This window comes from Drosophila suzukii, chromosome 3, assembly GCF_043229965.1.
Source record: "Drosophila suzukii chromosome 3, CBGP_Dsuzu_IsoJpt1.0, whole genome shotgun sequence".
Classification (NCBI taxonomy): domain Eukaryota; kingdom Metazoa; phylum Arthropoda; class Insecta; order Diptera; family Drosophilidae; genus Drosophila; species Drosophila suzukii.
This window is the reverse complement of record NC_092082.1, coordinates 89,894,657-89,919,996: the sequence shown is the minus strand read 5'-3', so window position 1 is coordinate 89,919,996 and position 25,340 is coordinate 89,894,657. Positions and strand designations below refer to the sequence as shown.

At 40.6% G+C, this 25,340-nt stretch overlaps 7 protein-coding genes across 7 annotated transcripts; 6 read left to right on the top strand and 1 right to left on the bottom strand.

The window, feature by feature from the left end:
- Window positions 1–6,708: 6,708 nt before the first annotated feature.
- tx (Helix-loop-helix protein delilah taxi) lies at window positions 6,709–15,817 on the top strand. The gene is made up of 2 exons (XM_065865707.2): window positions 6,709–7,676; window positions 14,347–15,817. The coding sequence occupies exon 2, from the start codon at window positions 14,347–14,349 to the stop codon at window positions 15,502–15,504; it is 1,158 nt and encodes a 385-aa protein (XP_065721779.2). The 5' UTR covers window positions 6,709–7,676; the 3' UTR covers window positions 15,505–15,817.
- Window positions 15,818–16,079: 262 nt separating this feature from the next.
- On the top strand, window positions 16,080–17,538 carry Hex-t1 (Hexokinase testis 1). Its single transcript, XM_017075889.4, has one exon. It carries the CDS (start codon window positions 16,110–16,112, stop codon window positions 17,511–17,513), a length of 1,404 nt encoding a protein of 467 aa, XP_016931378.3. The 5' UTR covers window positions 16,080–16,109; the 3' UTR covers window positions 17,514–17,538.
- A 323-nt stretch (window positions 17,539–17,861) lies between these two features.
- Hex-t2 (Hexokinase testis 2) lies at window positions 17,862–19,552 on the top strand. The gene is made up of 2 exons (XM_017075888.4): window positions 17,862–18,474; window positions 18,639–19,552. The coding sequence occupies exons 1-2, from the start codon at window positions 17,965–17,967 to the stop codon at window positions 19,488–19,490; spliced, it is 1,362 nt and encodes a 453-aa protein (XP_016931377.2). The 5' UTR covers window positions 17,862–17,964; the 3' UTR covers window positions 19,491–19,552.
- Window positions 19,553–20,243: 691 nt separating this feature from the next.
- On the top strand, window positions 20,244–22,216 carry LOC108020307 (golgin subfamily A member 7). The gene is made up of 5 exons (XM_017088439.4): window positions 20,244–20,384; window positions 20,582–20,750; window positions 20,812–20,964; window positions 21,218–21,563; window positions 21,628–22,216. Exons 2-4 carry the CDS (start codon window positions 20,589–20,591, stop codon window positions 21,356–21,358), a joined length of 456 nt encoding a protein of 151 aa, XP_016943928.1. The 5' UTR covers window positions 20,244–20,384; window positions 20,582–20,588; the 3' UTR covers window positions 21,359–21,563; window positions 21,628–22,216.
- Window positions 22,217–22,401: 185 nt separating this feature from the next.
- On the top strand, window positions 22,402–22,723 carry LOC108020308 (uncharacterized). Its single transcript, XM_017088440.4, has one exon. It carries the CDS (start codon window positions 22,439–22,441, stop codon window positions 22,667–22,669), a length of 231 nt encoding a protein of 76 aa, XP_016943929.1. The 5' UTR covers window positions 22,402–22,438; the 3' UTR covers window positions 22,670–22,723.
- Window positions 22,724–23,237: 514 nt separating this feature from the next.
- Window positions 23,238–23,852, bottom strand: Pdf (Pigment-dispersing factor). The gene has a single exon (XM_017088442.4). The coding sequence runs from the start codon at window positions 23,768–23,770 to the stop codon at window positions 23,465–23,467; it is 306 nt and encodes a 101-aa protein (XP_016943931.1). The 5' UTR covers window positions 23,771–23,852; the 3' UTR covers window positions 23,238–23,464.
- Window positions 23,853–24,845: 993 nt separating this feature from the next.
- On the top strand, window positions 24,846–25,285 carry LOC108020311 (protein new-glue 3). Its single transcript, XM_017088443.3, has one exon. It carries the CDS (start codon window positions 24,864–24,866, stop codon window positions 25,230–25,232), a length of 369 nt encoding a protein of 122 aa, XP_016943932.2. The 5' UTR covers window positions 24,846–24,863; the 3' UTR covers window positions 25,233–25,285.
- The last annotated feature ends 55 nt before the right edge of the window (window positions 25,286–25,340 follow it).

Sequence of the window (25,340 nt, the reverse complement as noted above, 5' to 3'; positions counted from 1 at the left end):
GAAACAAAATAACAATAAAAGCACACAATAATAACATTCGGCCGGCAATCAATTTGAAATTGAAACGGGCTTTTATTGCGGTAGGTGGGTTGGTATTTTGCTATACCCGATATTACGACCGTGCGTAGGATTGGAGTCCCCCGTTAAGACTTACACCAAAAATGTGACTGTGCAGGCCTGACTTCTTTTGGCCATCACCAATTGAGGCTTATTACTTGCAATTAGAGCCGGCAGCCCAAGGCAATGCTGCTCTTTTGCCACTAAAAATAAACTCTGCCATAAATTTGAGAGTTTATTTATATTCGTTTTGATTGAATTTTAATGTGCGTAACTGCCAACTGCATGCAAACATCAAAGACTGGCCAATTAATCATCACGAGTGCTAAGTAGACTGATTCTCATTTTATGCTAAGCAATTTAGGGCGTATCGCCGGCAATCGATCAAGCAAAATGGCACCTTGGCCGATTTTAACCTATTTTCGATACGCTTTGGATAATGAGAAAATTATTTTATTTATTCATTTCTCAAAATAAACTAAAGCCGTGCCAAAGACCGAGCCAAAAAGGGAAACTCCTTTTAAGAACCAAACCCATTAAAACCACAAAGCCTCTTCTTTCAATCATTTAATCAAAGATCAGTAGACACACTCCCACGTTGAATCAAAAACTGAATTTAAAACTCCTAATCTTGATATATTATTATAAAAAAAAATCAAATTGACTAAATCAACTTACAGCCTAAAGCAATCAATATAAATTAATAAACCAATTAAAAGCATATTACACGTTTTTTGTCCTGTTTAATTATTCAATTAAAAACATTTTATTAGTTGTAATTGGATAATACATTTTGATTTAGTTAGTGTGAAAGAAGAAAGAAGAAAAGAAAGTAATTTATTACCCTTAAATAATCGATATATCCCAATACTCTGAATTATGATGCATTTACTGTTCTCATTTATTATCACAATAAATTATTTTTGAAAAATTCCATATTGTCCAGTTGCATTGATTAAATTTTTTTTAACGAAAAAATAACATTTTATCTTTAAAGCTGCTGTTTTCCCCATACATCGTTACGATTTTGTCAACTGCAGTCCGACACGATTCATATAAAATATGTAGATGATGACATATGGCCCCAATGTTGGACCGCTAAATATATCAAAATTTATAGTCTGTGCTCCGAGGTAGCCCCAATAAAAAAAAAAAAGGGAAATAAAGAAAATAACCAACTCACCTGCCGCCCTCGAGCACACTTACCTCTTTATTTGAGCCCACTTATTTATAAAAACAGACACGCACCCATATACATCACTCGAAACGGATCGGATGGATATATATTGTGTGTGCACTCGTGTACATAATGTCGAGCAAAACCAATCGCTGATGTGAGACGTCTCGAATGCGTTGGCGTTTTGTCAACACTTTTGGGCGGGGGAGGTACTATACCATATACCATACACCATACCATACGAACATGGGAACCTGAAGCAGACGCTGCTGCAGAAATCACTTTGATGAGCATCGGCATTGACATGTCGTTGAAATTATTACCCCGACTGTCAGTTGGCATCCACATTTATTCACTCGGCGGCGCATTTCGAGTGGTCTTTTATAATTGGCACTCGGACAGGAGTTGGTTTGTGGGTGTTGGGTGTTGGGTGTTGGCGGGTGTTGGGTGGCTGGTGGTTGTGTGCTGCCAAGATGCGACACCAATTCGAAATCCAAATCCCCATCTCCCGAGCACCGGGCTTAAAATCAATATTTATACGTCCTCGCTCACGCCCATTGATCCCCTGCCCCACCCAATTCCCCCGGCCAATCATGATGAGTTAATGCCGCCAACAGTCAGCCATTAGACGGGCCAGTGGACACTCCAATCCCCACGAAGCCCCCTGTTCACCCATTTACACAGCATGTCTCCCTGTCATTTCGAATGTCTGATGATGTCACACAGAGAAAAATAAATACATCTGTATCTTCCCTATAAAAATAAATGTTTTCCGTGATGATTTATAATTTTTAAACTATTATAAGTATATTTTCAAATAAAGATGAAAATAGTTTTTGATACAGCTATATATACCAAACTGATTTTGAGTATCTCAGTATTTTATCAAGAAGTATGTAAGGATATTACCTTTTATCATAATAATAAGGTGATGATGATCTAAATACGGGTTTTGAAAAAAAATTAATTTTAACTATATATATTTTTTTAACTGGGATAAAAAACAATACTCAATTTATTTAAAATACTATACATTGTAACTTGGGATTTTAAAAAATACCTGCATATCATACTTTACCAGGGGTAAATAAAAGGTGCTTTAAGTGTCTAAACTCATTTTTGATATACCTCTGATAATAATATTTTTTGGAAGCTTCGCATATATAGAGAATATTATAGACAACTATATAATAGTGGTACTTTTTCTCCCAGTGTCCCTGTTACTGTCCACGGAGATTTGCATTGGTTATTAGCTCAGCTGCTCATCGGGACCTTATATCTGCGTGTGTGTTCCTGTGTGCGATGTCTGCGGTTTCGATTTTGTTGACAATTTGTAGCGTAATTAATTGAACCAAAATTAATAAAAACAACAACAAACCGACGGGCAGACAGACGATGACGACAGCGAGCCATTGTTGTTTGTTGTGTTGTGTAGTGTTGTGTGTTGTTTGGTGTTCCTCGGGTAGCTGTGGTTATTGTTGTGTTTGGGGGACAAATGGAAAGGGGATTACAATTGGCAGCGACGAGTGATACATAATGTTAAATGACTTAAATGCTTGATTGACGGGGGCCAAAATCACGTTTTTCGCAGGCGGCAGCACCAGCAAACCAAGCTTATAACCACCATCCATATAGCCACCATCACCATCCGTACAACCACCATCGCTCACGATTAGCCACGATCTTTGGATCGCTGGGTTCATATTGCTTTGACTTTTCTGCAGTTTCACTTTTCGCCTTCTTGTGTGATTTGTTAGGCTTTGTCAATGGCCGGACATATCCATTATTCTTCACACACGATTAGTTTTAGATGCTTCAGTGGCGAACGCTTTTCATGGCTAATAAGCGTTGATTGATATGAGCAGGCCAAACTATTTTGCCGAGAGTGATCCATGTTTATGTCAATGGGTGTTTAAATCAAAGTGGTATTAGCATATCACAGATTTGCATCCATTTTCCCATACAATGTGCAAAAACAAGCAAGGAAAAACATACAAAATTAAATAAAGCAGTTTTTGTATGACCTCAATTTGATAGTAACTAATGAATTTTATAGAGACTAGTTTAAGGTATTTTTTAATAACCTTTTATAAATAAACCTTTGTTTTTACTATTCCATTGATACATGGATCAACTAATTAAATCAGAATGTCTGGCAAATGTTTGCGCAACAAACAAATAAAAAACACACTGAAATCATCTATTAAATTTATGCATGTAAATGATTTTGTATTAATTGCTTATTGTCGACCGCCTGAAAGTTTTACAAAGTAACTTTACTATGCCATTCATAAACTCACCAACTGATTCATATGCCCCGCACCCACGCGACCCTCACTTATGCAAATTAGAAATATCAAAGTGCTCACAAAAATTAATTATCACTAAAATGAGATGGATATACAAGAAAAAGACAACAACTTAATCGTTTGGCATTTCCGCTCGTCCAATTCCACTCAAAATAGCCAGCTTCCACTTCCCCAAAGCCAAAAAGCCAACGAAAGAGAACCTGTGCAGGTGGTTATGACCATGAGGGAGCGTGGGCCGGCCAAGTCGAGTGTATTTCCGCTTGAAAGCGGCAATAATGATATTTGTAATAATAAATTTACGTGAAATATAAAACAAAATCAACGTTGACTCAAGTCACCGCCCACTCAGCGACACCAACGCTTTTCGAGGCAGCAGACAAAGTTAACAACCGGCAAGGTAGCAACAAAAAAGTAAAAAGAGAAAAATCCAGCCAGAAACACGGCTCAGAAGCTTGGCCCAAAGCCTCACAATTAGCCAGTTGAGAGAGTATTTTCTGTTTTTCTCTGCTTTCTCACCGCTTTCCCATGTGGCGGCCTTAAATGGTGGCAGACACGTCTCACAGACTTCCTAAGCGGGATCTCCGGCTTATAGCTATGGTCTCGGGATCGGACTTATAAACTGGGCATCGCGCTCGCTCTGTGACCATATTAAGGCAAATGCGATTTCCGAAGCTGGCAATTAAAAGCCAGAGCCAAAGTGGTAACTCAGAATATTTGCATAAGCAATTGAGCGACATGGCAGGTGAAGAGGGATTATTCGCACTCAGATCGGTTTATAAATAATATTCAAATAAAAAAAGATTTATAGGTGTTGTTAGGAAGAGCCATAAATTGTACCAAATCAATTTAGTAATTGTAACACATTCAGTTGAGGAAATTATAATTGTATCACTATGTAAGGGAAACAATATAAAAAATAATAAAATACATTTTAAAATGGGTTTATTAAGATGAAAGCAAGATTTATGAGTAATAAGAACAGTTTAGCAACAAAATGTATGTCTTTTTATTACTATTTTAAAGAACATGGCTCTACATTTTTTTATTTCGAAAACTTTCATTTTAATGTTTGGTTTGTTACTTTATTTTTAAGTACCCCCTACAACACCCATGTATTTTCGGAAACAACCACCTCTTGATCATAAAACAAACATTCAAATGTGACGTTTGTTTTTTAATTATGGCTCGCTTATTCATGTTCTTGTCTTGGGATTCGTCGTCATTCAGCAGATTAAGCTGTCAGCAGAGAAAAAAATCAAAACACCATTGGCCAATTTGTATGTATTTTTGGATATGCTCAGTTAATGAAAAACATTTCTACACATATAATTTTTAGCTCACTTCGCACGCAAATCAAATTAATGTTGCATGCGTTACTTTTGACTCTCTGGAAATCCGTGTGACGACCTTGGGCCGTGCAAAATGTATGCTTTCTGGACAACCAAACGAAAAATTGTATAATCAAATTTAACTGTTGTCATCATGATTTATTTACTTAAGAACAAAACACGACAAACGATGACGGACTCGCCGTCAGACAGAAGCACAAAGATAAATTAATCGCCAGTCAGTCGGGGAGTCGATCGGTCTATTGCCCGCAGTCATTATTCACATTATTCACAAGTGCTCACATATATGAGTATATCGGAGCAAACTGGGGATCTGAAGCCCGAGTATGTCGTCATGGCAGCAATAATAAGAAAACAACTTGTTTCGCCCGCAGGAGCAAATCCATTTTGCAATTATTTGCCCGTTGTCAGTTAATTATAATTATTTGTGAAGCAACAAAATGCTGCGGAAAAAAACTATTCGAAAAAAGACTATAAACAATATTGTTTGTCGAGAAACAACAATAAAATCGGGTTTCAACAAATGAATTGTGACTTTGAAATCAGCTTAGCAATTCGAAATTAGACTCGATGTGAAACAACTTGAGAAGTGCACACACCCAATACATCACCTGAAACTGATCGAAACGAATTAGAATAAATCATAAGATCAAAATATTATTAATCACAGCGAACACACTCACACTCTGTATTTAATTTTATTATTATTTATGACGTTAGAAATCTTAACAGATTAACATGCTCTGTTCGGAAATGTAAATTAATCATCCTTGAACTTTATTTCGGTATCATGTTTAAAATAATTATCTACAGCGAGTTTCTTTTATGGTATGTAATAAAAGGTTCAACTTTAAAATGGAAGCATCCAGAAAAATAATGGAGCTTTTAAAAAAAAAAGAAGACTGATAAAAGTTAAAAATAATATTATTCATACACTACAATTGTTTATGAATTTTTCTTGACTTAAGATAATTATTTTTTTGTGGTTGTTATCTACTTTAATAAAAACCACAGTTTTTTTTAAAATATACTTATAAACTAAGTTTAAACATTATTAAAATTTTAAAATAGGGAATAAACAAAATAAATTTAATGTTATGATGAAAAACCAAAGAAGTTATTATAACAAACAATACCAAATCAGCACATTTCCTTGAACTTTAGTTCGACATGCATCATAATTCGCCACCAAATCCAAAGTTAATCCAAATAAATATCAAGACTGAGCATCATTTATGGTCTGGCATCAAAAGTTCAACCTTAAAAACGGAGATCCGACAGTCGAGCCAAGCTCGGTAGCCCCCGATACCATCTCAATCAAAGACGAATAAACATTTTTCTCAACTATTTTCAAGTGAGCTCGAAAACGCTGTCTGACTTGTACAAATGAATGTCAAGCGCTGCAGCAGCAGCAAATAAAATTAGCAATAAATTTAAATAAATAACTGCCTGGCGATATTAGATCATACGAAATCTCAGGGGGGCTGTTCCAGCCAGCACTCAAAGCACTCGAAACGAAACCGAAAATCTAACTGAATTGGAAATCACTCAAGAGAGTGCGCGCTGAAGATGAAGACCCATACAATACGATCCGATACGATACGATACGATCCGATACGATCCGATCCGGCCAACGCAAAAGGCACCCACACATCATCGGGTGGATGTTTGGTTTTGGGGAAAGAGAGAACGGGTTTCTCTTCAGTGATATTGTACTGGGTACTGGGAACTGGGTACTGGGTACTGGGTACTGGGTTATTTTGTGTTGGCGTTGGCGAGCGCCAGTGGGTTTCTCGGTCGTCGCTCGGTAAAAACGAGACTTGGCTGCCTGCTGCCTTTTAATGCGGCATTTCATTCATTGATCGTTCCAATAGCGCGCCGCACGCTCAGCGCAGCGGACAAGTGAGCCAAAAAGCCCGACTTCGACTGCCGCCCACTTGGTGCCACATAAAAACCTGGCTAACGGAGTCAAAGCCAACTGAGGAGCAGTCAGCTGATTGGGCCGCCAACCCATCCCATTCCGTAGCCGTTGCCGATGCCGCTGCCGCTGACGATTCCGATTCCATTCCAAGCACACTGACGATCCGCGAGATATATATCTTTTCAGTGCACAGCCGACAAGCGCAGCAGGCGGACGCAGCGCAGCATTTTCTCCGTTCTCCGTGTATTTTCGTATGCCAACTCGGGATATTGGATATACAGATACAAAAACAGACTCCGAGATACAGAGATATAATAATATACCCACACACTATACCGCGCGACGCGTACTCATAGATATTTTTAGCCACCGGCCTCACGCATACCGCCGCATATTTTAGTCCCGTCGCACTGACACACGCGGCTTGCACGTTTTTCACGGAAAATCCACTCTTCGAGGTTTTTCCTGCCAGCACCAGCCAGCAAATAACAAACAAAAATTCTTATCAATAATTAAATCGCCTAAAAAAGCCGAGTCAAAATCAATTCAAAACAAGTTCTCCAGTTTTTGAGGAAATAAAACTGAAAACAAATCTCTTTTTTGTTGTGTTAATATGCCAAATATATGCATGAGCTAATAACTTTAACTCGGATATAAAAAACAACAAATACCAAGGAAAGATCGCATATCAGAATTAGTTAGTTGACTAATTATTCGGTGCGTTGACGCAATTTTAATTTGCATACTTCTGCGCCACTTAATGAACCAAAAATTAAAATAAAAACATCAACAAATCTTAATCAGAGTGCCCAACTAAATTCAAAGCCTCAGCCGCATATTGTTGGATTTATGAAATCAAAAAGGTAAATATACCACCTCCATTTATCACACATAAATATAGAGATAGAGATATAGGAGAATTCCTCGATCTCCGGTTGCCGCCCCAATAAAAATAGACAAAAGGCATTCCTTTGGCCAATCACGCTGGTGGGTGGCAAGATGGGGCAGGGCGGGTTTTTGAGAAACTTCTGAAACATTTATTTGTCCAAGGTGTCGAAAGCCCCGATGTGTGGCAGGGAGAATGTTTTCGAGATGTTCAGCAGGGAAAACGGTGACGACAGCAGGTTGTCAACTGATTTTCAAAGGTTACCGAAGGGAGCAACAACTTGGCTTCGTTTGTTTGCGGCTAAAATAGAGGGGGAAACAGTTTAATTAATGTGTAAACAAAAGCTGTGAATTCATTACCAATGAGTAGAGTAAAGTGTCCCGGCACTCACTTTTACTCGAAAATGTGCTAATCAACGACTTCATGTATTTATTTGCTTTAATTTCTTGCGTTCAAATTTGCTTTTTTATTTTTATCATTGCTTAGAAAACATTTTTTTATAAAGATTTTAAAATTCCTGCTATCAGTAATTACTCCTTTTCCTCATCTTCATCACAAGTTGCTTAAAACTAAGTTCAGATAATACTTAAACTGTATACAAGAGCTCCAAGAAATTATCAACAATGGTCTTGACTCATGTTCATTATAAATCGTCTAAGTGTTGTCAGCATGTTATAAAAAAAGTTGTTTTTTAAATTTGTATAACACAATCTTTTTCATAAGCTCCAAGGGAAAATTCCAGAAATGATTTAATTACTCAAACAAGTCAAAATTTAATGATCTTAATTTTAATCCCACGGAGGAATAAATCAAAAATTAAATTTAGATTATGGACTCATGTATAAGTCTTCCGCGTTTTTATATATACTGGCCTACCTCATTGTTTGCTGTCCCCCTGACCCAAATCTCAGTCGATATGTGGGAACACTTCGGCGGCAAGGCGACAAAAACAATAACAGAAAATGGAAAAAAATCGAGAAAAATAAAAATTAGCCAAAAGGCAAATGCCAGAGACCTGTCAAAAAATCAAGCAAATCAAAAGCCGATGGGTAATACAAAACCACACCGAAAGCTATCAAAATATAACTCAAACGTGGGCACACAGCGATAAAGGGAGACAGAGAATGTAAACACGGCCACATCACACATACGCAGTGTGTGCCAATTTTAATAAACAAACTCAACGTAAATGGAAAATCAAACAAAATCATTTGGCCAAAGCAAAGGCAACAAATCAACAGCATAGAAAAAAAAAGAAAAAAACGCAACATACAAAGGAAAACAGCAGAAAATTAAAAGATGGCAAAAGGAAAAAATAAGAGAAGATACAAATAACAAATAAGAACTCGCCGCAGGCTGGCTAAAAATAATAGCTGCCAACGGTAGCACACACGAGACAAAAAAGATACAAAAAAAGATACAAGTTGCAACTGGCAACTGGCAACTGCCAAAAGCACGAGACAACAACAAAGGCTATATCCCCACCATATCGTAAAAGCAACAAAGTCGAACGCAAATGAAAGATTTTGACGCTTTCCACAAAAAGCGAATTAAGAATCACAAATCGAAAAAGATAAAAAATAGACAGAGCGCTACGAAAATAAGAAAACAAAAATAGTGGAGGTAAATTCAAGTTGCATACAATAAAAACTAATTTTAGAGCTGTGGCAGAAACAACAACAAGAACCGAATCAAACTCATGCCAGGCACAGAGACAATCTGAATCAGCCAGAGATTATATAGCGGATCAACTGAGAAGGCAGATAGAAAAGTTTGAGAAAATATTACATATATTGTTAAAGGAATTTAAATAGGGGAATATAAAAGACCCCAAGTTAAAAAAACCAATGTCATACATTTTCTTGTGTGAAAAGTTGGAAATAAAAAGTAAGAAAATAAAAAAGATAGAAAAACTAAAGAGGTATTTAAAATTAAAAAAATTAAGGACTTCAACACATTTTTTAAGCGTACCTATTATGATCTTAACGAATCATATTTAATTTAAAATATTTCTCCATTTTCAATAAAAATAAATTTTACAAAATAGTTTGTATTAAGATAACAAAAGTAAAAAAAGGACTTAATTACCAATTTTATGTTCATTTTTTATTTTATTTAAAGAGAACTGTATCTAAACTAAGTGACCTACCCTCGTTCTTTCAATGCCTCATGTGGTTCGGTTCAGTATTTTTTGTGCCCAAGCAGCAGACGCTTCATTTTCCATTTAACCGCACCCGACTGCCCGAATCCTTGAATTCTACAATGCCCCTGCCCCCTTTTACCCCCCTGTAAAACCCATGGGCGCGCAGACAAGCGTGCAGAAAAAGTTCTAAATTTAATGGCTACACCTAAAAATGCAGCGACTGCAACCGAACCAAAAGTGAAGGGCAGACTGGAGGGGGATCGCTCGCCGGTAGTTTCAAGTGCACTCCGGCTAGGCCTGGCTAACTTCCCCTGCCCCTTCCCCGTTTCCCCACTCCACTCCATCCGATTTTCCCAAAAAAGAAAATATATCTGTGAAACGGTCCGACCCACCCACACGCCCCTGCCCCGCCCCTCGACCCCTTCACGCCTCGCCGCACGCACGGCTCGCCTTTTGTCTACCTTGTTGTTGGTAAAAGAGAAAGGAGAGGGGAAAGGGATGCACTGAGAAAAATACATGGAGATTAAAACTGGAAACACCTTTAAAAATAAATTTGAACTATCCGCCAAAACTTCATTTCAATAAACATGTTGCTTACGTCTACTAGTAGAGAATGTTATAAAATATGTCCAATCACTTGTTTAAAAATAAATAAAATAAAGAATAAAAAATATTGAAAACATTTCTTACAAAAATTTAAAATAATTATTAAATAACCATACATTTTTATATTCAACTGCAACATTTTTCATAGAGCCAAGAGTGTGCTTCTTGATTTAAGAGCTAGCTCAAAACAAAACTAACATTTCAAAATCTTAGTAAAATATATTTTTGAGTACCTAAAACCAATTAAAGTATTATTAAAAAATTTTAGTTTCAAAACATTTTATGTATATTTAAGTAATTTTTCCATGTCACCATATTTTTTTCTGTGTAGGAATAAAGCGGATGGTTTTTTGTTCAAGAGGTAGAGGAACTGTTCCATGTTTGTTGTCTGTGCATTTCAATTGGGCGCTTTCTGCATTGTGCCGGCGTGTAATTGAAAACTTAAGCAGAATCGCCCTCCTCTCCACTCTTTATCCACGAAAAACGCGCAACAAATTTTCCAATCAACAGAGAACGAAAACAGGGCCTAAACACCCACGCCTTTCGCCCTTCGCCCCGCGCCCCCTCATTTCCCGGCTTTTCCGACTTCCTTCCTTCCTGCATATCCTGTATCCCACCCGTTACGCCCCCGAAAATCAGGAGGCCGCTTGTTGCTGTTTGTTCAACAAACGTTTATTAGCCGCGAATACTTTTAATCGCATGCAATTTGTTGATTGTGGCCAGTCGCTGCACTTTCCACGCTTTTCCACCCATCAAAACCCCACTTTGAGCGCACGGAACTAGGTAATTTTCACGTCGTTTTGGACCAAAGGGCGGGAAAAAGGAAAAAGGGGGAGTGGGCAAGTGAGCACAACGGTTGCCGCCCCTCTCTGAAGACGGTGCACAAATTTTTCTGTGTTGTGCGCTTAATTGCAGCTTGTTTGTTGCATGTCGCAAACTTTAACGATGCCCTTACAACTCAAGTGGGTACATTCCATAAACCTAGGGAGGGATTTTCCAGGAATGCTTTCTGTCTTGGAAAACTGCCTTAAAGCAATACAGATATAAATAGGTCTTAAATATAGATAGATCTGTGAGATTCTTCTTAAAATAAAATGTATACAAAAAAATATTGGGACAAAACATTGTAAAGGATGTAGTGTTTAGGGAAAACTATGTATAGTCTACAAAAACTGTGAGAAATGTAAGTTTTTAAAAAAAAAAACATACGAGTATATATCTACAGAGAATAAAATGTTACCAAAAGAGGAACGCTTACAAAAAAATTAACTTTTTAGGAAATACTATATAGACCTTTTAAAAATATATATAATTCCAGAGTATAACTTTAAATCATTACCAAAAAAATGTTAATGGAGAATAGATACCCACTTAACATTTCCTGAAAAGTTTTTGAAAATCACTTAAAAGTTTTCGAAAGGGCATGCAATCCGTGGGCGCATTTCCCAGCTGGAAAACTTCTGTCTGCAGGGTCTTTAAGCATTTCTTGGGATTGCGTGGTAAAAATTAATTATAGCTCAAATCTGAGGCGAAACGCCGCAGAAAATGCCGGCACGAAGAGAAAAACCTGGCCACGTGTTGAAAGTTGTGGCAGCGAAAGGTGATTTGAATGGACTTAGCTGGGATTTCGAGATGATCTCGAGGAATTTGTTCTCTCTTTTATTTTTTATTTCGCCCCGGCCAGACAAAGCAAACATTAACGGTAATCGAAGAAGAAAAGTAAGCACTGGCAATGTCTTAAGGAGAAACACCTCGCAACTCGTTTAGGCCAGGCCAAGAGTGAGCTCTGGGAATGGTCAGAGCTATGCAACAAGTGTCGAGCGGGCCAGCAGGCCAGCAATCTGGCAATCTGGCAATCCAAGCCGGATCGGGCAAGGTGGCCAGAATCGTCGTCTATAGCTATACATATGGCCAGGCCAATTTTGGACAATCTGCACTAAATTGTCCATTTAAGTGGGGCCGACTGAGCCGACTGAGCCGACTAACCCGATGTGAGCTGCTCCCCCAGATCAACTGACTGCAATCAATCTGCTCGCATTTACACCTCTGCATTCAGACTCTCAAAATGGCCAGCGATTTATGAGGCCAAGGCACAATTGCAAGGGCGTTAGCATCGATGCAGAAACATTTCAATCTCCATCTATTTCTGTGTGTTTGGGAGGTGGAAATGACGCCGTTGCGTTGGCCTCATGTTACATTTTCCATTTTCATGTAACTTAATTCTAGCATTAAAATGCATTCATTAACTGTTGCTTTGTTTTGCTGCCTTTGCTTTTGCATTTCCAAACCGCCAACAGCCACCGCAAAAAGTATCTCTTGATGGCGGGGGAAAAAGCGAGTGGAAAATATTTTCGTATAGCTGACCTACCGCAAACAAAAGAAAATAGTAAACATTTTACTCACCACAGGAACGCAAAACTTTCCCAATATGAAATGGAGTAGATTGTGCCCTTGGCAATGATGGGGAGTGCAAAACTTGTCAGTTCCCTCTCAGGGCTTCAAATTCTCTTGAAATACTGTATCAAGTTTACTTTTAAACCATTTTAGAGTTAAGGCGTTAACATTCTTTTGTGTGCTTTCGAATTTTGTTGTTGCTTTTAATCTTTGTGTGAGTAATAACAATTAGTAAACATTGAATTCTATTCTAGAAACGATAAGAACTTCCTAAAACAGCTGGCCTCAAGCTTAGATTTCGGTGTTTCACTTTTAATTTGAGTGTAAAAGAGTAAACACAATGCTCTCAACAAGTTGTAATTGCTTAAAATTAAGTTAATAGTTTATAAAGCCTTTTAAAAGTGAGCCGCAGGTAAATAATAGTTTAAAATAATTAAGGGACAATATGTAGACATAAAGAAATATAACCCTCTTGATAAACCCACAATTTTCTTTCACGTAGGCGTCTGGTTTTTTTAACCACACCATTTTTGCGGTATATACAATTCCGTATTTAGCTTTTATCTTTCTGAATAAATAGTGGTTTGTGTATTTCAAATAAGAATTTTAACGAGGTCTTAAAACATTTTTATTAGCTTTCCCGTATACGAATTTATTGCATTAAACGGAATTTTTATTTATTTTCAAAGCTATAGCGAAATCTCTTTGTAAATCAGAATGATTGTCAAACAAATATATATTTGTTCTTTTTTAATAAATTAAAAAAATATTTGGGAACAGGAAAAATATAAAATTTTGGTGTTTGCTATTCTAATATTTCAGTAATTATTTTTAATTTTTAAACTTCTGTTATATGTAAAGTACCTTTTTAAAGAATTGCAAACATCACTACACAACCGGCATTTGTGTACCCTTACATTACTCACACGCTGAGAAATACACTAAACTAATATGGACTTATAGAATGACCAGAATTTAACAACTTGACTAAACCATTTCTAGGATTCCCGGCAGCCAGCTCACAGAAATGAGTCGGATTTGAGGGGGAATATGACTCAGGAACAGATCTCGAAGATACTAAGAATTTCGTAGATTGCGCAATGCAATGAGCAATGAGAAATTTCATTTGGCAGGCCAATTTGTTCTTGCCCCCGCTAAATTGTATTTATGAGTTTTTTGGTTTGCTGCGTTTCGTTTCGATTCGGTTTTTCGGCTTCAGTGGGTTTTATGACGGAAGCACTACTCAAGAATCGACTTCAGTTCATTGAAGCCAATTCGAGAGCCGTTTACGGAAGTTTTCGGCGGGGTGGGTCTGGTCCGAAAAAAAAGAGCCGTTTCGCCTGATTGCACAGGCCCCATATGCTCCCCGATGTCTTTAAAAAAAAAAAAAAAAATAATGGTACAAAATTGTTAATTGCCCCGGGATGGGATGGTTTGGGATGGGTTCTAGAAAAGCCAAAAAGAAAACCCTCGACTAAAGTCTGCCTCTGCACTCCACTTTCAGATGAAGTCCAACACGTACGAGCTGCACAACTACGCCGATCTGAATGACATGGATGTGTCGGAGGACTCCAAGGATTCCCGGAAAAGGAAGACAGCCAGTGGTTCCCGAGGTGAAAAGTATTCCCTGCGACAGAAGAGGAGCCCCACCGATGAGAGCCTACCCGACTTTCATTTGGAACTGGATCATATAGTGGAACCCTCGAGTAAATCACGGAAAAATGCATCCACCAAGTCCAAGGCGAAAGCACCGCCTTTGAGCAAATACCGGCGGAAAACTGCAAATGCCAGGGAAAGAACTAGGATGAGGGAAATCAATACGGCCTTCGAGACCCTGAGACATTGTGTTCCCCAGGCGATAACCGGCGAGGATGCGGCCAATACCAACGAGAAGCTGACCAAGATCACCACCCTGCGACTGGCCATGAAGTATATTACGATGCTGAGTGATTCCATCAGGGATCCCAGCTATGAAAGTGAATTTATAGGAGAGTGTTTGGAGGAAAGTGCCAATCGAGAGGCCAGAGTGGACTATGATATTAATGAGGAAGCTGAGGTGGAAGTGGAGCTACCAGTCCCAGTGGTCAAAAAACCAGCCAAGGCCAAGGGTAGTGGCAAGAAGAGTTCCACAGCCAGCAAAAGACAGAGCCAAAAGCAGGCCAAGATGGTGCCCCAGGCTCAGGCTCAACCACCAATAAGTTCCGGGGAGTCCTGCTATGCCACCTCCTCGATAGGATCGCCTGCCTCCTCCGCCTATGCCTCCCTCTCATCCTCTTTGTCCTCATCAAACAGCCAGAGTAGCAGTCCAGGATTGGAGGTGGACAGCTTGGTGGGTCTGCACGAGATCAGTGCCCTGGATTCCCTGCTCCTGGAAGCCTCCGATGGGGATTCCCTGTCCTGTTTGAGTCCCGGCTATGGAAGTCTGTTGACTGGCGGTGGGGAATCCCTGTTACCCAGCTGTCGAGGGGATCTACCCATGTCGTGCCTGGAAAAATCCGATGTGGAACTTAGTCTGCGTTTAGATCTAGATCAAAAATCCATGGACTCCTTCGACTTCGCCAGCGATCAGCAGCCTTCGTCCTGTATTGCAGCGTTTTCCACGCTGGATAGTTATCCCTATAATTTACTAGACACCGATCTAACGGACATGTTTCTCGCGTGACGCGTATTTTTTAGTAACCCCACACTGAACTACTCTCTTCTTAAGTTTAACCCTCGTTTTAAGTTAGAGTGCAAGTTTTAACCCGACTTTCACACTTAGCCATTACTTTGCGATGCGCCCGAGTGGCGGAATTCATTGTGTCATAGCGAGCAGCTCCAAGGATACCCACTTATATCCACGTCCTGCGAAGCGAAGAGCTGCTCACCGCCACATCCACATGATAACTCAACTCAACTAGTGATCTAAGCATTTCTTTGTGACGCATTTCTCGTTATCGTGTAAATAAAGCACCCAGTGTTGTTTCATGAATCAAGTAACCTTTTTTATAATGGAAAGGGAAAGCCTTTTTCAGGAATTAAACAAAAATTTAGAAGAAAGCTGTGAAGAAAAGAGCGTCTTCTTTGGCATAAATTCCCATGGAGTTATCCGGATTATAAGAAATTCTTGCATACTTTTTTACACCTTATTTCTATTGAACAGAAAAATCCGTGAAATCCGTGAAAAATTCAAAGAATTTTTAAGAAAGCAGTAGTCTTTCAGAAAATTGTTTCTTAGGTATATTTTTAAATAAATAATAATCACTGATACTAGAGGTCCACAGCGCAATGGCTAGCGACAAGGTATTTATTCCGGAAGAGGACTTTCCGGAGGTGTACAAGGTGTGCAAGCAGTTCGTACCGAGCGACGACGACCTCGAGAAGATGAGGAACCTAATGGACCGTGAGATACACATGGGACTGAGTCGTGATCACCACGATCGTTCGACGGTTCCTTGTCACATGAGCTATGTGCAGGATTTGCCGACGGGCAGGGAGCGTGGTCAGTTCCTGGCCCTCGAGATGATGCCCACCAATTGCAGGATAATGCTGGTGAAGTTCAGCAGCGAAAAGGACATCTATACCAGTTCCAAGTGTGTTATAATGCCGCACACTGTGGCGGCGGGAAAGGGTGCCGAGGTCTTCAACTTCCTGGCCACCAGTATTGCCAATTTCGTAAAGGACAAAAAGGTGGAGAAGGATAACCTCCCCCTAGGCATTGCCTTTGCCTTCACCCTCAACAAACTAGCCTTGGATGTGGGTATCCTAGTTTCGTGGACCAAGGAATTTGGAGCCCAGGGAGTCATCGGCAAGGATGTGGTTCAGCTTCTCCGGGATGCCCTGGCCAAGTTCCCCGAAATATCTGTCGAAGTCATGGGCATTATCAATGTGGGAGCTGGTTCTCTATTGGCCCTATGTTGGGCCCAACCGGATACCAGGATTGGCTTGATAATGGGAAGTATTGCCAATTCCTGCTATGTGGAGAGGGTCGAAAAGTGCGAAATGTACGATGGTGAAGAGGACCGGAAACTAATGATCATCAACTCGGATTGGGCCCATTTCGGGGATAATGGAACGTTGGACTTTCTGCGCAATGAATTCGATCGCCAGTTGGACAACGAGTCCATAAATCCAGGTCAGCGGATCTACGAGAAGTTCAGCGGTGCCCTTTGCATGGGGGAACTGGTTCGCATAATAGTACTTCGGCTGATGAAAGCGGGCGCTATTTTTGCAGAAGACCGCCGTGATTATATAGGGATTCAGTGGAAGTTGGATATGGTGTCGCTGATCGAGATAGTCTCGGATCCGCCGGGAGTCTATACGAAGGCCCAGGAGGTGATGGACAAGTTCCGGATCCGTCACTGCAAGGAACGGGATCTGGCTGCCCTGAAGTATATCTGCGATGCGGTCACTAATCGAGCTGCCATGTTTGTGGCCAGCGGAGTGTCCTGCCTCATAAATCGCATGCGCTTGCCACAAATCTCGATCGCCGTGGATGGGGGCATATATCGTCTCCATCCGACCTTTGCCACGATCCTGAACAAGTACACCCACATGCTTACCGATCCCAGGAACCGATTCGAGTTCGTCATCACCCAGGACAGCTGTGGCGTGGGAGCGGCCATCATGGCCGGAATGGCACATGCCACCAAGTACAAAACGGACTCCAAGTTGTTTAATATGGATTACTAGAAATAAATTGTTTTTGCTTGCTAAATTTGTTGACTTTTTTTAAATGTTCCCAGAAAATTGAGAACGAATAAAAACAAAAGATCAAATGATCTCACTAATTTAAGAATAAACGTTCTTGAAATAAACAAGAGAGTGCCCTCTCTTGATTTTCAAATAGAGATGAAAGTACATTTTTTCGAAATAAATGTGTTCTTACAAACCCAGAATTCTTCATTTCGATTTTGAGAATTTAAGATTGAATCAAAACCGAGAAGGATTGTTTTAGTTCTGCAAGACTTTTTTGTCTCTTAAAAACGATACTTCAAGAACGTTTCTTCTTGTTTATAATTTTTTATACAGCACAATTAGTTGGCTATACATTTTCACTTTGTTTATTCGGCACTGTAGTCAAAATTGTTTTTCAAAATTTTTCATTTGGAAGTGGGCCATTTCTGGCGGTCGTGGGAGGACAATGCCGAGCCTTGTTAACATGGAAGTGGAGCTGGCGGTCAAGGGCTTCCTGATCGACCAGGAGAAGATGGCCGAGGTGGTGGAGCGCATGACCAAGGAGCTAAAGATGGGCCTGGCCAAGGACACGCATCCGCGGGCGGTGATCAAGTGCTTCGTCACCTATGTGCAGGATCTGCCCACTGGCAAGGAGCGGGGAAAGTACTTGGCCTTGGATCTGGGTGGCACCAATTTCCGGGTGCTCCTGGTGAACCTCGTAGGCCAATCGGACATACAGATTACGTCGAAGAGCTATGATTTCCCCAGCACCCTGATGACGGGTACGGGCAAGGCACTATTCGACTTTCTGGCCGAATGCCTGGCGGAATTCTGCAAGGAAAACGGTCTGGAGAACGACAACCTGCCACTGGGCTTCACCTTCTCGTTTCCCCTTCAGCAGCAGGGTCTTTCGAAGGGCATCCTGGTGGCCTGGACCAAGGGATTCAACTGCGAAGGAGTGGTGGGAAAGAATGTGGTGAGTTCTGGGGTTTTGGAAAAGAGTATATCAATTTATAGAAATATAGATTCTATTGATATGAAAAACTTTTTTTTCAAATTGAATAGAATGTTTCTAGAAGAAATCTATATTCATTTTAAAATATATCATAGATTAAAATTTAATGTACGATATACCTGTAGGTACAACTTCTCCAAGACGCCATCGAGCGAAGGGGTGACTTAAAGATCAATACGGTGGCGGTACTAAATGATACCGTGGGCACCCTCATGTCCTGCGCCTTCAACCATCCCAATTGCCGGATAGGTTTGATTGTGGGAACCGGCAGTAATGCCTGCTATGTGGAGAAGACCGTTAATGCGGAGTGTTTCGAGGGATATCAGACCAGTCCTAAGCCGTCCATGGTCATCAACTGCGAGTGGGGCGCCTTTGGGGACAATGGTGTCCTGGAGTTCGTGCGAACAGCCTACGACAAGGTGGTGGACAAGGTTACCCCCAATCCCGGCAAGCAGACCTTCGAGAAGTGCATCTCGGGCATGTACATGGGTGAACTGGTGCGCCTGGTGGTTGTGGAAATGATTGGCAAGGGCGTGATGTTCGTCGGAGATAGTTCCCAGAAGATCCAGCAGCGTTGGAGCTTCAAGAGTTCATATATATCCGATATCGAAAGCGACGGACCTGGGGAATATCGCTCCTGCAACAAGGTCCTCCACGAACTGGGCATCATTGGTAGCCAGGAAGCCGACAAGGAGGCCCTGCGGTTTATCTGCGAGGCGGTCTCCTCGAGATCTGCCAAGATGTGTGCCTGCGGACTGGTCACGATCATCAACAAAATGAACATCAACGAGGTGGTCATCGGCATCGACGGCAGCGTGTATCGCTACCACCCTAAGTACCACGACATGCTCCACTTCCACATGCGGAAGCTCCTCAAGCCGGGCGTCAAGTTTGAACTCGTTGTTTCGGAGGACGGTTCCGGCAGAGGAGCTGCTTTGGTGGCCGCCACGGCAGGCCAGAGCAAGCCCAAAATGTAAAATTAAGGCTTATGCAGCTTATCAAATCTTAGTTTGATTATAAATATAATATTTCTTTGAAAACAAATAGTGAATCCACTATTTTAAGCAAAACACAATATTAAAAAGTCACAACAACATAAAAAAGAAAATATAAAGTTAAAAGTTAAAAACAATACGATTTATTTGAAATTTAATATCAACATTTCGTTGCTATAGGTAAATATTAAATAGTATTGAATACAACTTTAGTGCCTCACAATAAAAAAAACACTTTTAAATTTGGCGCCAAGATCCAGTATTCTTTTTCTGACGATGTGGCAACGCCACACATTCACCGGATCTATCGATAACTGTACCATCGGTACCTTTTGATTTTGGTACTTCTTGTATTTTTTTCGTGCTTTTATTTTACAAATTTAAAAATTGTACACTAGTGTAACGTTTCCACTCCATTTCATGCTCTTGCTAACATTATAGTTTTCGCACAGCTGCTACAAAAAAGTACCTGTTTGAAGGAGCTCACTGTTGCAAAAAGGTAACTAAACAGTAGGACATTATGAAGAGGGGTAGTATTAATATTATTAATTATTTTTTATATATTCAGAAGAATACATTCTAATTAGCAAGGGACTACATTTTGTTCTATTATATTCAAAATATGGCTGTTGTAAAATATAGTTGCTGTTGCAGATGCGCAGGCAGTGTGAATGGTTTTTTAATGACAGTGTTGCCAGATCGTTTAGGGAACTTATTGTTAATAGGTAGCGAGAAAATAGTGACTTCCACATCTGGTAGCACTGCTCGGTTTGCAAACATTTGTCTTTCAACCAATTTAAGGGAATTTAAGGCAATTAGAGGATTCCTGCGAGCTCTTCGAGGCCAACTGAGGTTACTTTAAGCCAAGATAAGCAGGTATGTCACCAAGAAGGCCTTGCCTTACACACCAGTTCAGTGGAAGCGCCTATATTTGGGGCTGCTGGAAAAGGCAAGGCCAGCTGTCCATTTGGGATTGGATTGGGACACTACTCCAATCCCAAGATGATCGCCCTAAACCAAATGCATCGGGCGCTGCAGAGCGAGGCCATTAATGCCCTCGTCCGCCTTTTCAGCGGCAATATGTCCCAAGGCGGCGGCACTACTCCAGCGGGCGGCAATCCCACGGCGCTCCAGGCAACCCAAGGGGGCGTGGTCTTCAGCAAGGTATTCATACAAAGGGACTACAGCGAGGGCACCTCCGTGAAGTTCCACACCCGACTGCCCACAGAACTGGAGGGCATGGTGAGTGTGCCATCGGTATCTCCAGGAATTACAATCAACATATGTCTCCACTCCCGTACAGATTGAAAGACACGTCTTCGAGGCCACCATCAACAGGCTAAACGAGTTCTACGCCGAGGCGGAGGAGGGATCCTGTGGCACCTACTGCGAAGGATGCATTGGCTGCATCACCGCCTACTTGATCTACATGTGCTCCGAAACGCACTACGAAAAGGTGCGTCATTCGGGTGGATGATACCATAATCAGGGGTCAAAGTAATAGCACTGGAGATATGTAGCTACACCTATATGGTTTGAACTGTTAGTGGCTTTCTATGTGACCTAGTTTCACAGGCCAGTCATCACAAATTATTTCATAGTTCGTGGTTTTTTGTTAGGACACCAACAAGGCAGTTTCCAGTGCTATTGAATTGACAACAACCTGAGTACAATTACCACCCCTATTAATGTTCTGCCACCCCCAACAGACCCTTCGCAAGATATCCAAATTTGTGGCTTCCCAAAACGAACGCATTTACAACGCCAAGGGCCTGCAGCTGATCGATCCAACCTATCGGGGCCTCCGCGTCATAGAGATTACAATATTCGACCGTCCGGGGCGAACGTGACTTCCACTTTCCCATTCAGCCAACGAGTTTTTCATGTGAGATCAACCAACAGCCACAGTCGCATCAACAGGAGGTAGAAGGAGGAGAGTCCGTTTCAGCAACGATTAAGCAAAAGTCAGCGCCATTGTGTGTGTTTCCAAAAATATATAAAAATCAATACAAAGCTGTGGGATCAGCTAAAGCTTTATAACCTATAACCATATGTGTGAGTAGCTATGATAGCCCATATAAATTCCAATCCATAATAATGCATTTCCGCATCCTTGCAGCTTGGCAGAGCAGCGGCCGGAGCGTTTTTGGGGCATGCGACTTAGTCACGGGTGTGCTGGGAGACAGCCTCCGCTGCAGCCACATACGATATGCTAGATTAGCCGTTAATGATTAGCCAAGGCAGTGTACGGCCAGTTAGTTAGTATTTATGCATTAGCAGGCATAGTCATGTAAGTGAAAAGCTACCGAAACTGCATTTTGAGCCGAAGCAAGCATCAACATATACACACATTCGCATATGTTACCATTGTTCTACTTATCAGCCCGAAAGGCCAGCGAGAATTGATTGTTTTGTAATTGAAAGAAATTGTATACATCTTGTTTGTAGTAGTTACTAACAATTCTATTGTCTAAAGTTTTAATTTTAATGGCATAACACATAATACATAAATACATAGTTCAAGCTTAATCAGACAAGCATACGCATAACGTTTTCTATACAAAACTCTTACCGATTTCAAACAGCGCCAAATGAACTTACACATAGACAAGTGGATAATTGTTCGATTTTAAATATAGATCAGCAACATTGATTAAAATAGTTAAATATCTTATAAGGAAAAATATATATTGCCGTCATTTAAAGAAGCCTACAACTGTTTTTCGGCGGAGGGTAAACATCAAATGAAAAGCAAACATTTTAAAAAATGTGTGTACTTTGCAAAATTTGTTTTGCAGATTTTCATTGTGTTCCGCTGTTTACTTTTCATCGCTGGCTGTTTTTTTGTTTTCTGGGTTAGGGATTTCTCGGATATATAAAGGCCTCCTGAGGTCTACGGAATACAGTCACTATTGTTTCAACCCACAACAATGAAGCTAGCAACCTATCTCTTGGCCCTGGTCTTGTTCGCCGGATTCTTCCTGCTCCAGCCTTCCTCTGCGCAGACGAACTCCACCACTAATAGCACTACGGAGGCATCTACAACCACGACCACGACCACCGCCTCGCCCAGAACTGTCAATAGGAAACATGTCACGATCACTAACATGAGATACAAAGTCGTTCGCAGGATTAAAGTAAACAGGAACAGAACCGGTTAAAATAGACGCAGGTTTACGAACGTTTTGACAATAAACAATACAAATTTCTAAAAACAAACATGAAAGAAAAATTGTTTAATTAATTAAAAAAGTTATGGAGTTCCTCTCCTGGTTTTGGAGATCATAAAGATCTAAACCAGTGGTCGACAGGGTCCCATGATCGGTCTTAGAAAGTAATTCTGCTCAGCTACCAAGGTTTTCGTAGATAAGATTTTGTATGAGTTAAAGCCTCGATTCCAAATTCAAGAATAATTCATTCGATTTTCCTTTGAATTAGTTAGTTAAATAAGTATTCTCCAGAGATTCCAATATAAGTTAAAAATATATTTTTATTCCAATTGTAGCAACAAAATTACTCTACTTAGCGAACACCCTTGGCTTTAATTGGTTCGCTGTTAACAGCGTGCTGACCAATGTAATTTAACTAAATTTAATACCACTAAAGTGTCTATAACTAAAAAATATAAGAAGACTAAAATTTTTTGATAATTATTGTATAATATTTGGAGTTGGGAAACATTCCAGGGACGTTTATTTTCGCAACAAGCCTAATAATATACAACACATCTAAGATTTGCTATTTGTATATTTTTCTATATATTTTTTAAAGCAACAAAATTCATACGGTCTTTGCTCTCTATTAGACTACACCAGCTCTTTTCTGCGGATTTTCCCTTTCCTTCGACGCACCAAAATAAATAAAATGTAACACTAAATGATAGGTTCTTGTCCAGGTTCCGTGGTTGCAATGGTGCGGGCTTCCGATTCCGTCAACATATCCAGATTAAATCCCGCCTACTTTCCGGCATCGTTCATGTTCTTGGGCAGACTCAAGAGCGAGTTGATGAGCTCCGAGTTGCGCTTCCGGATGGGCACAGCCGGACCCAGAGAGTTCTCCAGGATTAGGGGATAGCGGCACAGGGTGGCCACCTGGCCGGGACTGAATTGCCCCACGTTGTTGAGCCAGTCGAGCAGATCCCGGTTGTACTCCTTGCGCACATAGCGCTCCTCATCCGGCAAGGCCATGGCCCCGGAGGATCCCCATCGGGCGGAAATGGCCAGGAGCACAAGGATGACGACTGCGAAGTTGTAGCGAGCCATTTTCCTAAAGAGCTGCTGGAGGGAGAAGCTGGAACAGGAACAGAGCACGGGACACCTGCAGCAGGAGACTTGCGAATGATTACTGGCTGGGATATCCCCGACTTATATAGGAACCCGGGACTAGGCAAACCCCAGCGGGAGACCGAGCAACCACGCAACCCGAAAGCGTCAGTATCGGTGTCAGCTGCAGGACCAATACATGTCATCCACAGTCCTCGATGGTCCTTCAAGTCGGGCAAATACGGAGTCAAGTTGGATCCACGCAAATATTTGATTATGCAGTGTTTTATGTGCCAACATGCAGCCACGCAGGAACCAAATCCCATTCGGGTCCAGCCATATTTGTTCGGGAAGGAAGCTTACTGGCGACACTATATGGCACTCAGAAAAAGGGGGTCTTAGTAGGAATATTATAAATAAATAATTGAAAAATTAAGTTCTTCAATAAGTAACGTTTCCGGAATGATAATGTGACAGATATAAAATTGTTTTTAGTTCCTCAGAGCTTATTATATTCAAAGAGTTCGCCAAAATAAATAAAAATATAAAGCTTTTAAGTAATAAGACTTAAACTCATTAAAAATTTGACCATGTAGCAATGACTTAAATTCCATAAAATCCTATAAATCAAGGAAAGGCTAGTAAAAAATAATTTATTAAAATAGAATAACAATTATTTACCAGAAAAAATGTGATTATAAAGTACTCAATAATATAGAAAAAAGTACCATATATTTCTAGGGAGAACTACTAAAACTTTTAAATAAAATCAGTATTAGCTTTAGCGTAACCCCTTTGTTTTCCTTTAAGTGTAGTATATGATTAATTTTAGAACAGGGTCGTAAAACTACAAGCTAGTCTTATATCTTATTTAATAGCTAGCGGATGTTGGCCCATTCTGAGGAATTCCAGCTTGTTCTTTTGTTTGATCACCAGACTGTGTAAATATGGCCAAAAAATTTTGCGCAGACGTAATTGGCGAGAGCATAATGCTTATATTTGCCAAGCAAATCTACCGATTGTCTTGGCCGCATATAAAACTGCCAGCCGGTGAGATGGAGTTAAACAGAGCAACAGCATCACACACCACAAGATGAGGACAGGACAACTGGCACTGGGATTCCTGGCGTTATGCCTTACCATTTGGCTAACCGACGGAGCCACGTCGACCACATCCACGGAATCCTCGACGTCCACAACAACCACCACCGCATCCTCCACATCAACCACCACCGCATCCACCACCACCACCACCACCTCGTCCTCGTCCTCCTCGAAGAGCCATCGCAAGAAAGTCTACATGACCAATCTCAGGTACTCGGTAAAGCGGAAGGTCCGTGTCAACAGGAACTCCACCTCCACTTCCAAAAGCAAAAACAAGAGCAGGAGGAAGAACCGATCTTCAAGACGCGTCAACTCCCGAAGAATTAATAGGCTCCTCAATCGCCGCAATCGGGGATAACTTACTATACCAAAACATGTCAACGAAAGCAATAAAATACATTTCTTAAAAAAGTTATATTTGGTGCTAAAATTTTCTAGAAGGTAACTAGTTACTAGTTATTAGAAT

What these genes read in the sequence shown, in the direction of transcription:
- LOC108020308 (XM_017088440.4), top strand. Translation starts at nt 22,439, where the DNA reads ATGAAGCTAGCAACCTATCTCTTGGCCCTGGTCTTGTTCGCCGGATTC.
- Pdf (XM_017088442.4), bottom strand. Translation starts at nt 23,770, where the DNA reads ATGGCTCGCTACAACTTCGCAGTCGTCATCCTTGTGCTCCTGGCCATT.
- LOC108020307 (XM_017088439.4), top strand. Translation starts at nt 20,589, where the DNA reads ATGTCCCAAGGCGGCGGCACTACTCCAGCGGGCGGCAATCCCACGGCG. An exon ending in CCACAGAACTGGAGGGCATG is followed by an intron (nt 20,751 to 20,811) that starts GTGAGTGTGCCA and finishes ACTCCCGTACAG; the next exon opens with ATTGAAAGACACGTCTTCGA. An exon ending in CCGAAACGCACTACGAAAAG is followed by an intron (nt 20,965 to 21,217) that starts GTGCGTCATTCG and finishes CACCCCCAACAG; the next exon opens with ACCCTTCGCAAGATATCCAA.
- Hex-t2 (XM_017075888.4), top strand. Translation starts at nt 17,965, where the DNA reads ATGCCGAGCCTTGTTAACATGGAAGTGGAGCTGGCGGTCAAGGGCTTC. An exon ending in GAGTGGTGGGAAAGAATGTG is followed by an intron (nt 18,475 to 18,638) that starts GTGAGTTCTGGG and finishes ATATACCTGTAG; the next exon opens with GTACAACTTCTCCAAGACGC.
- LOC108020311 (XM_017088443.3), top strand. Translation starts at nt 24,864, where the DNA reads ATGAGGACAGGACAACTGGCACTGGGATTCCTGGCGTTATGCCTTACC.
- Hex-t1 (XM_017075889.4), top strand. Translation starts at nt 16,110, where the DNA reads ATGGCTAGCGACAAGGTATTTATTCCGGAAGAGGACTTTCCGGAGGTG.
- tx (XM_065865707.2), top strand. Translation starts at nt 14,347, where the DNA reads ATGAAGTCCAACACGTACGAGCTGCACAACTACGCCGATCTGAATGAC.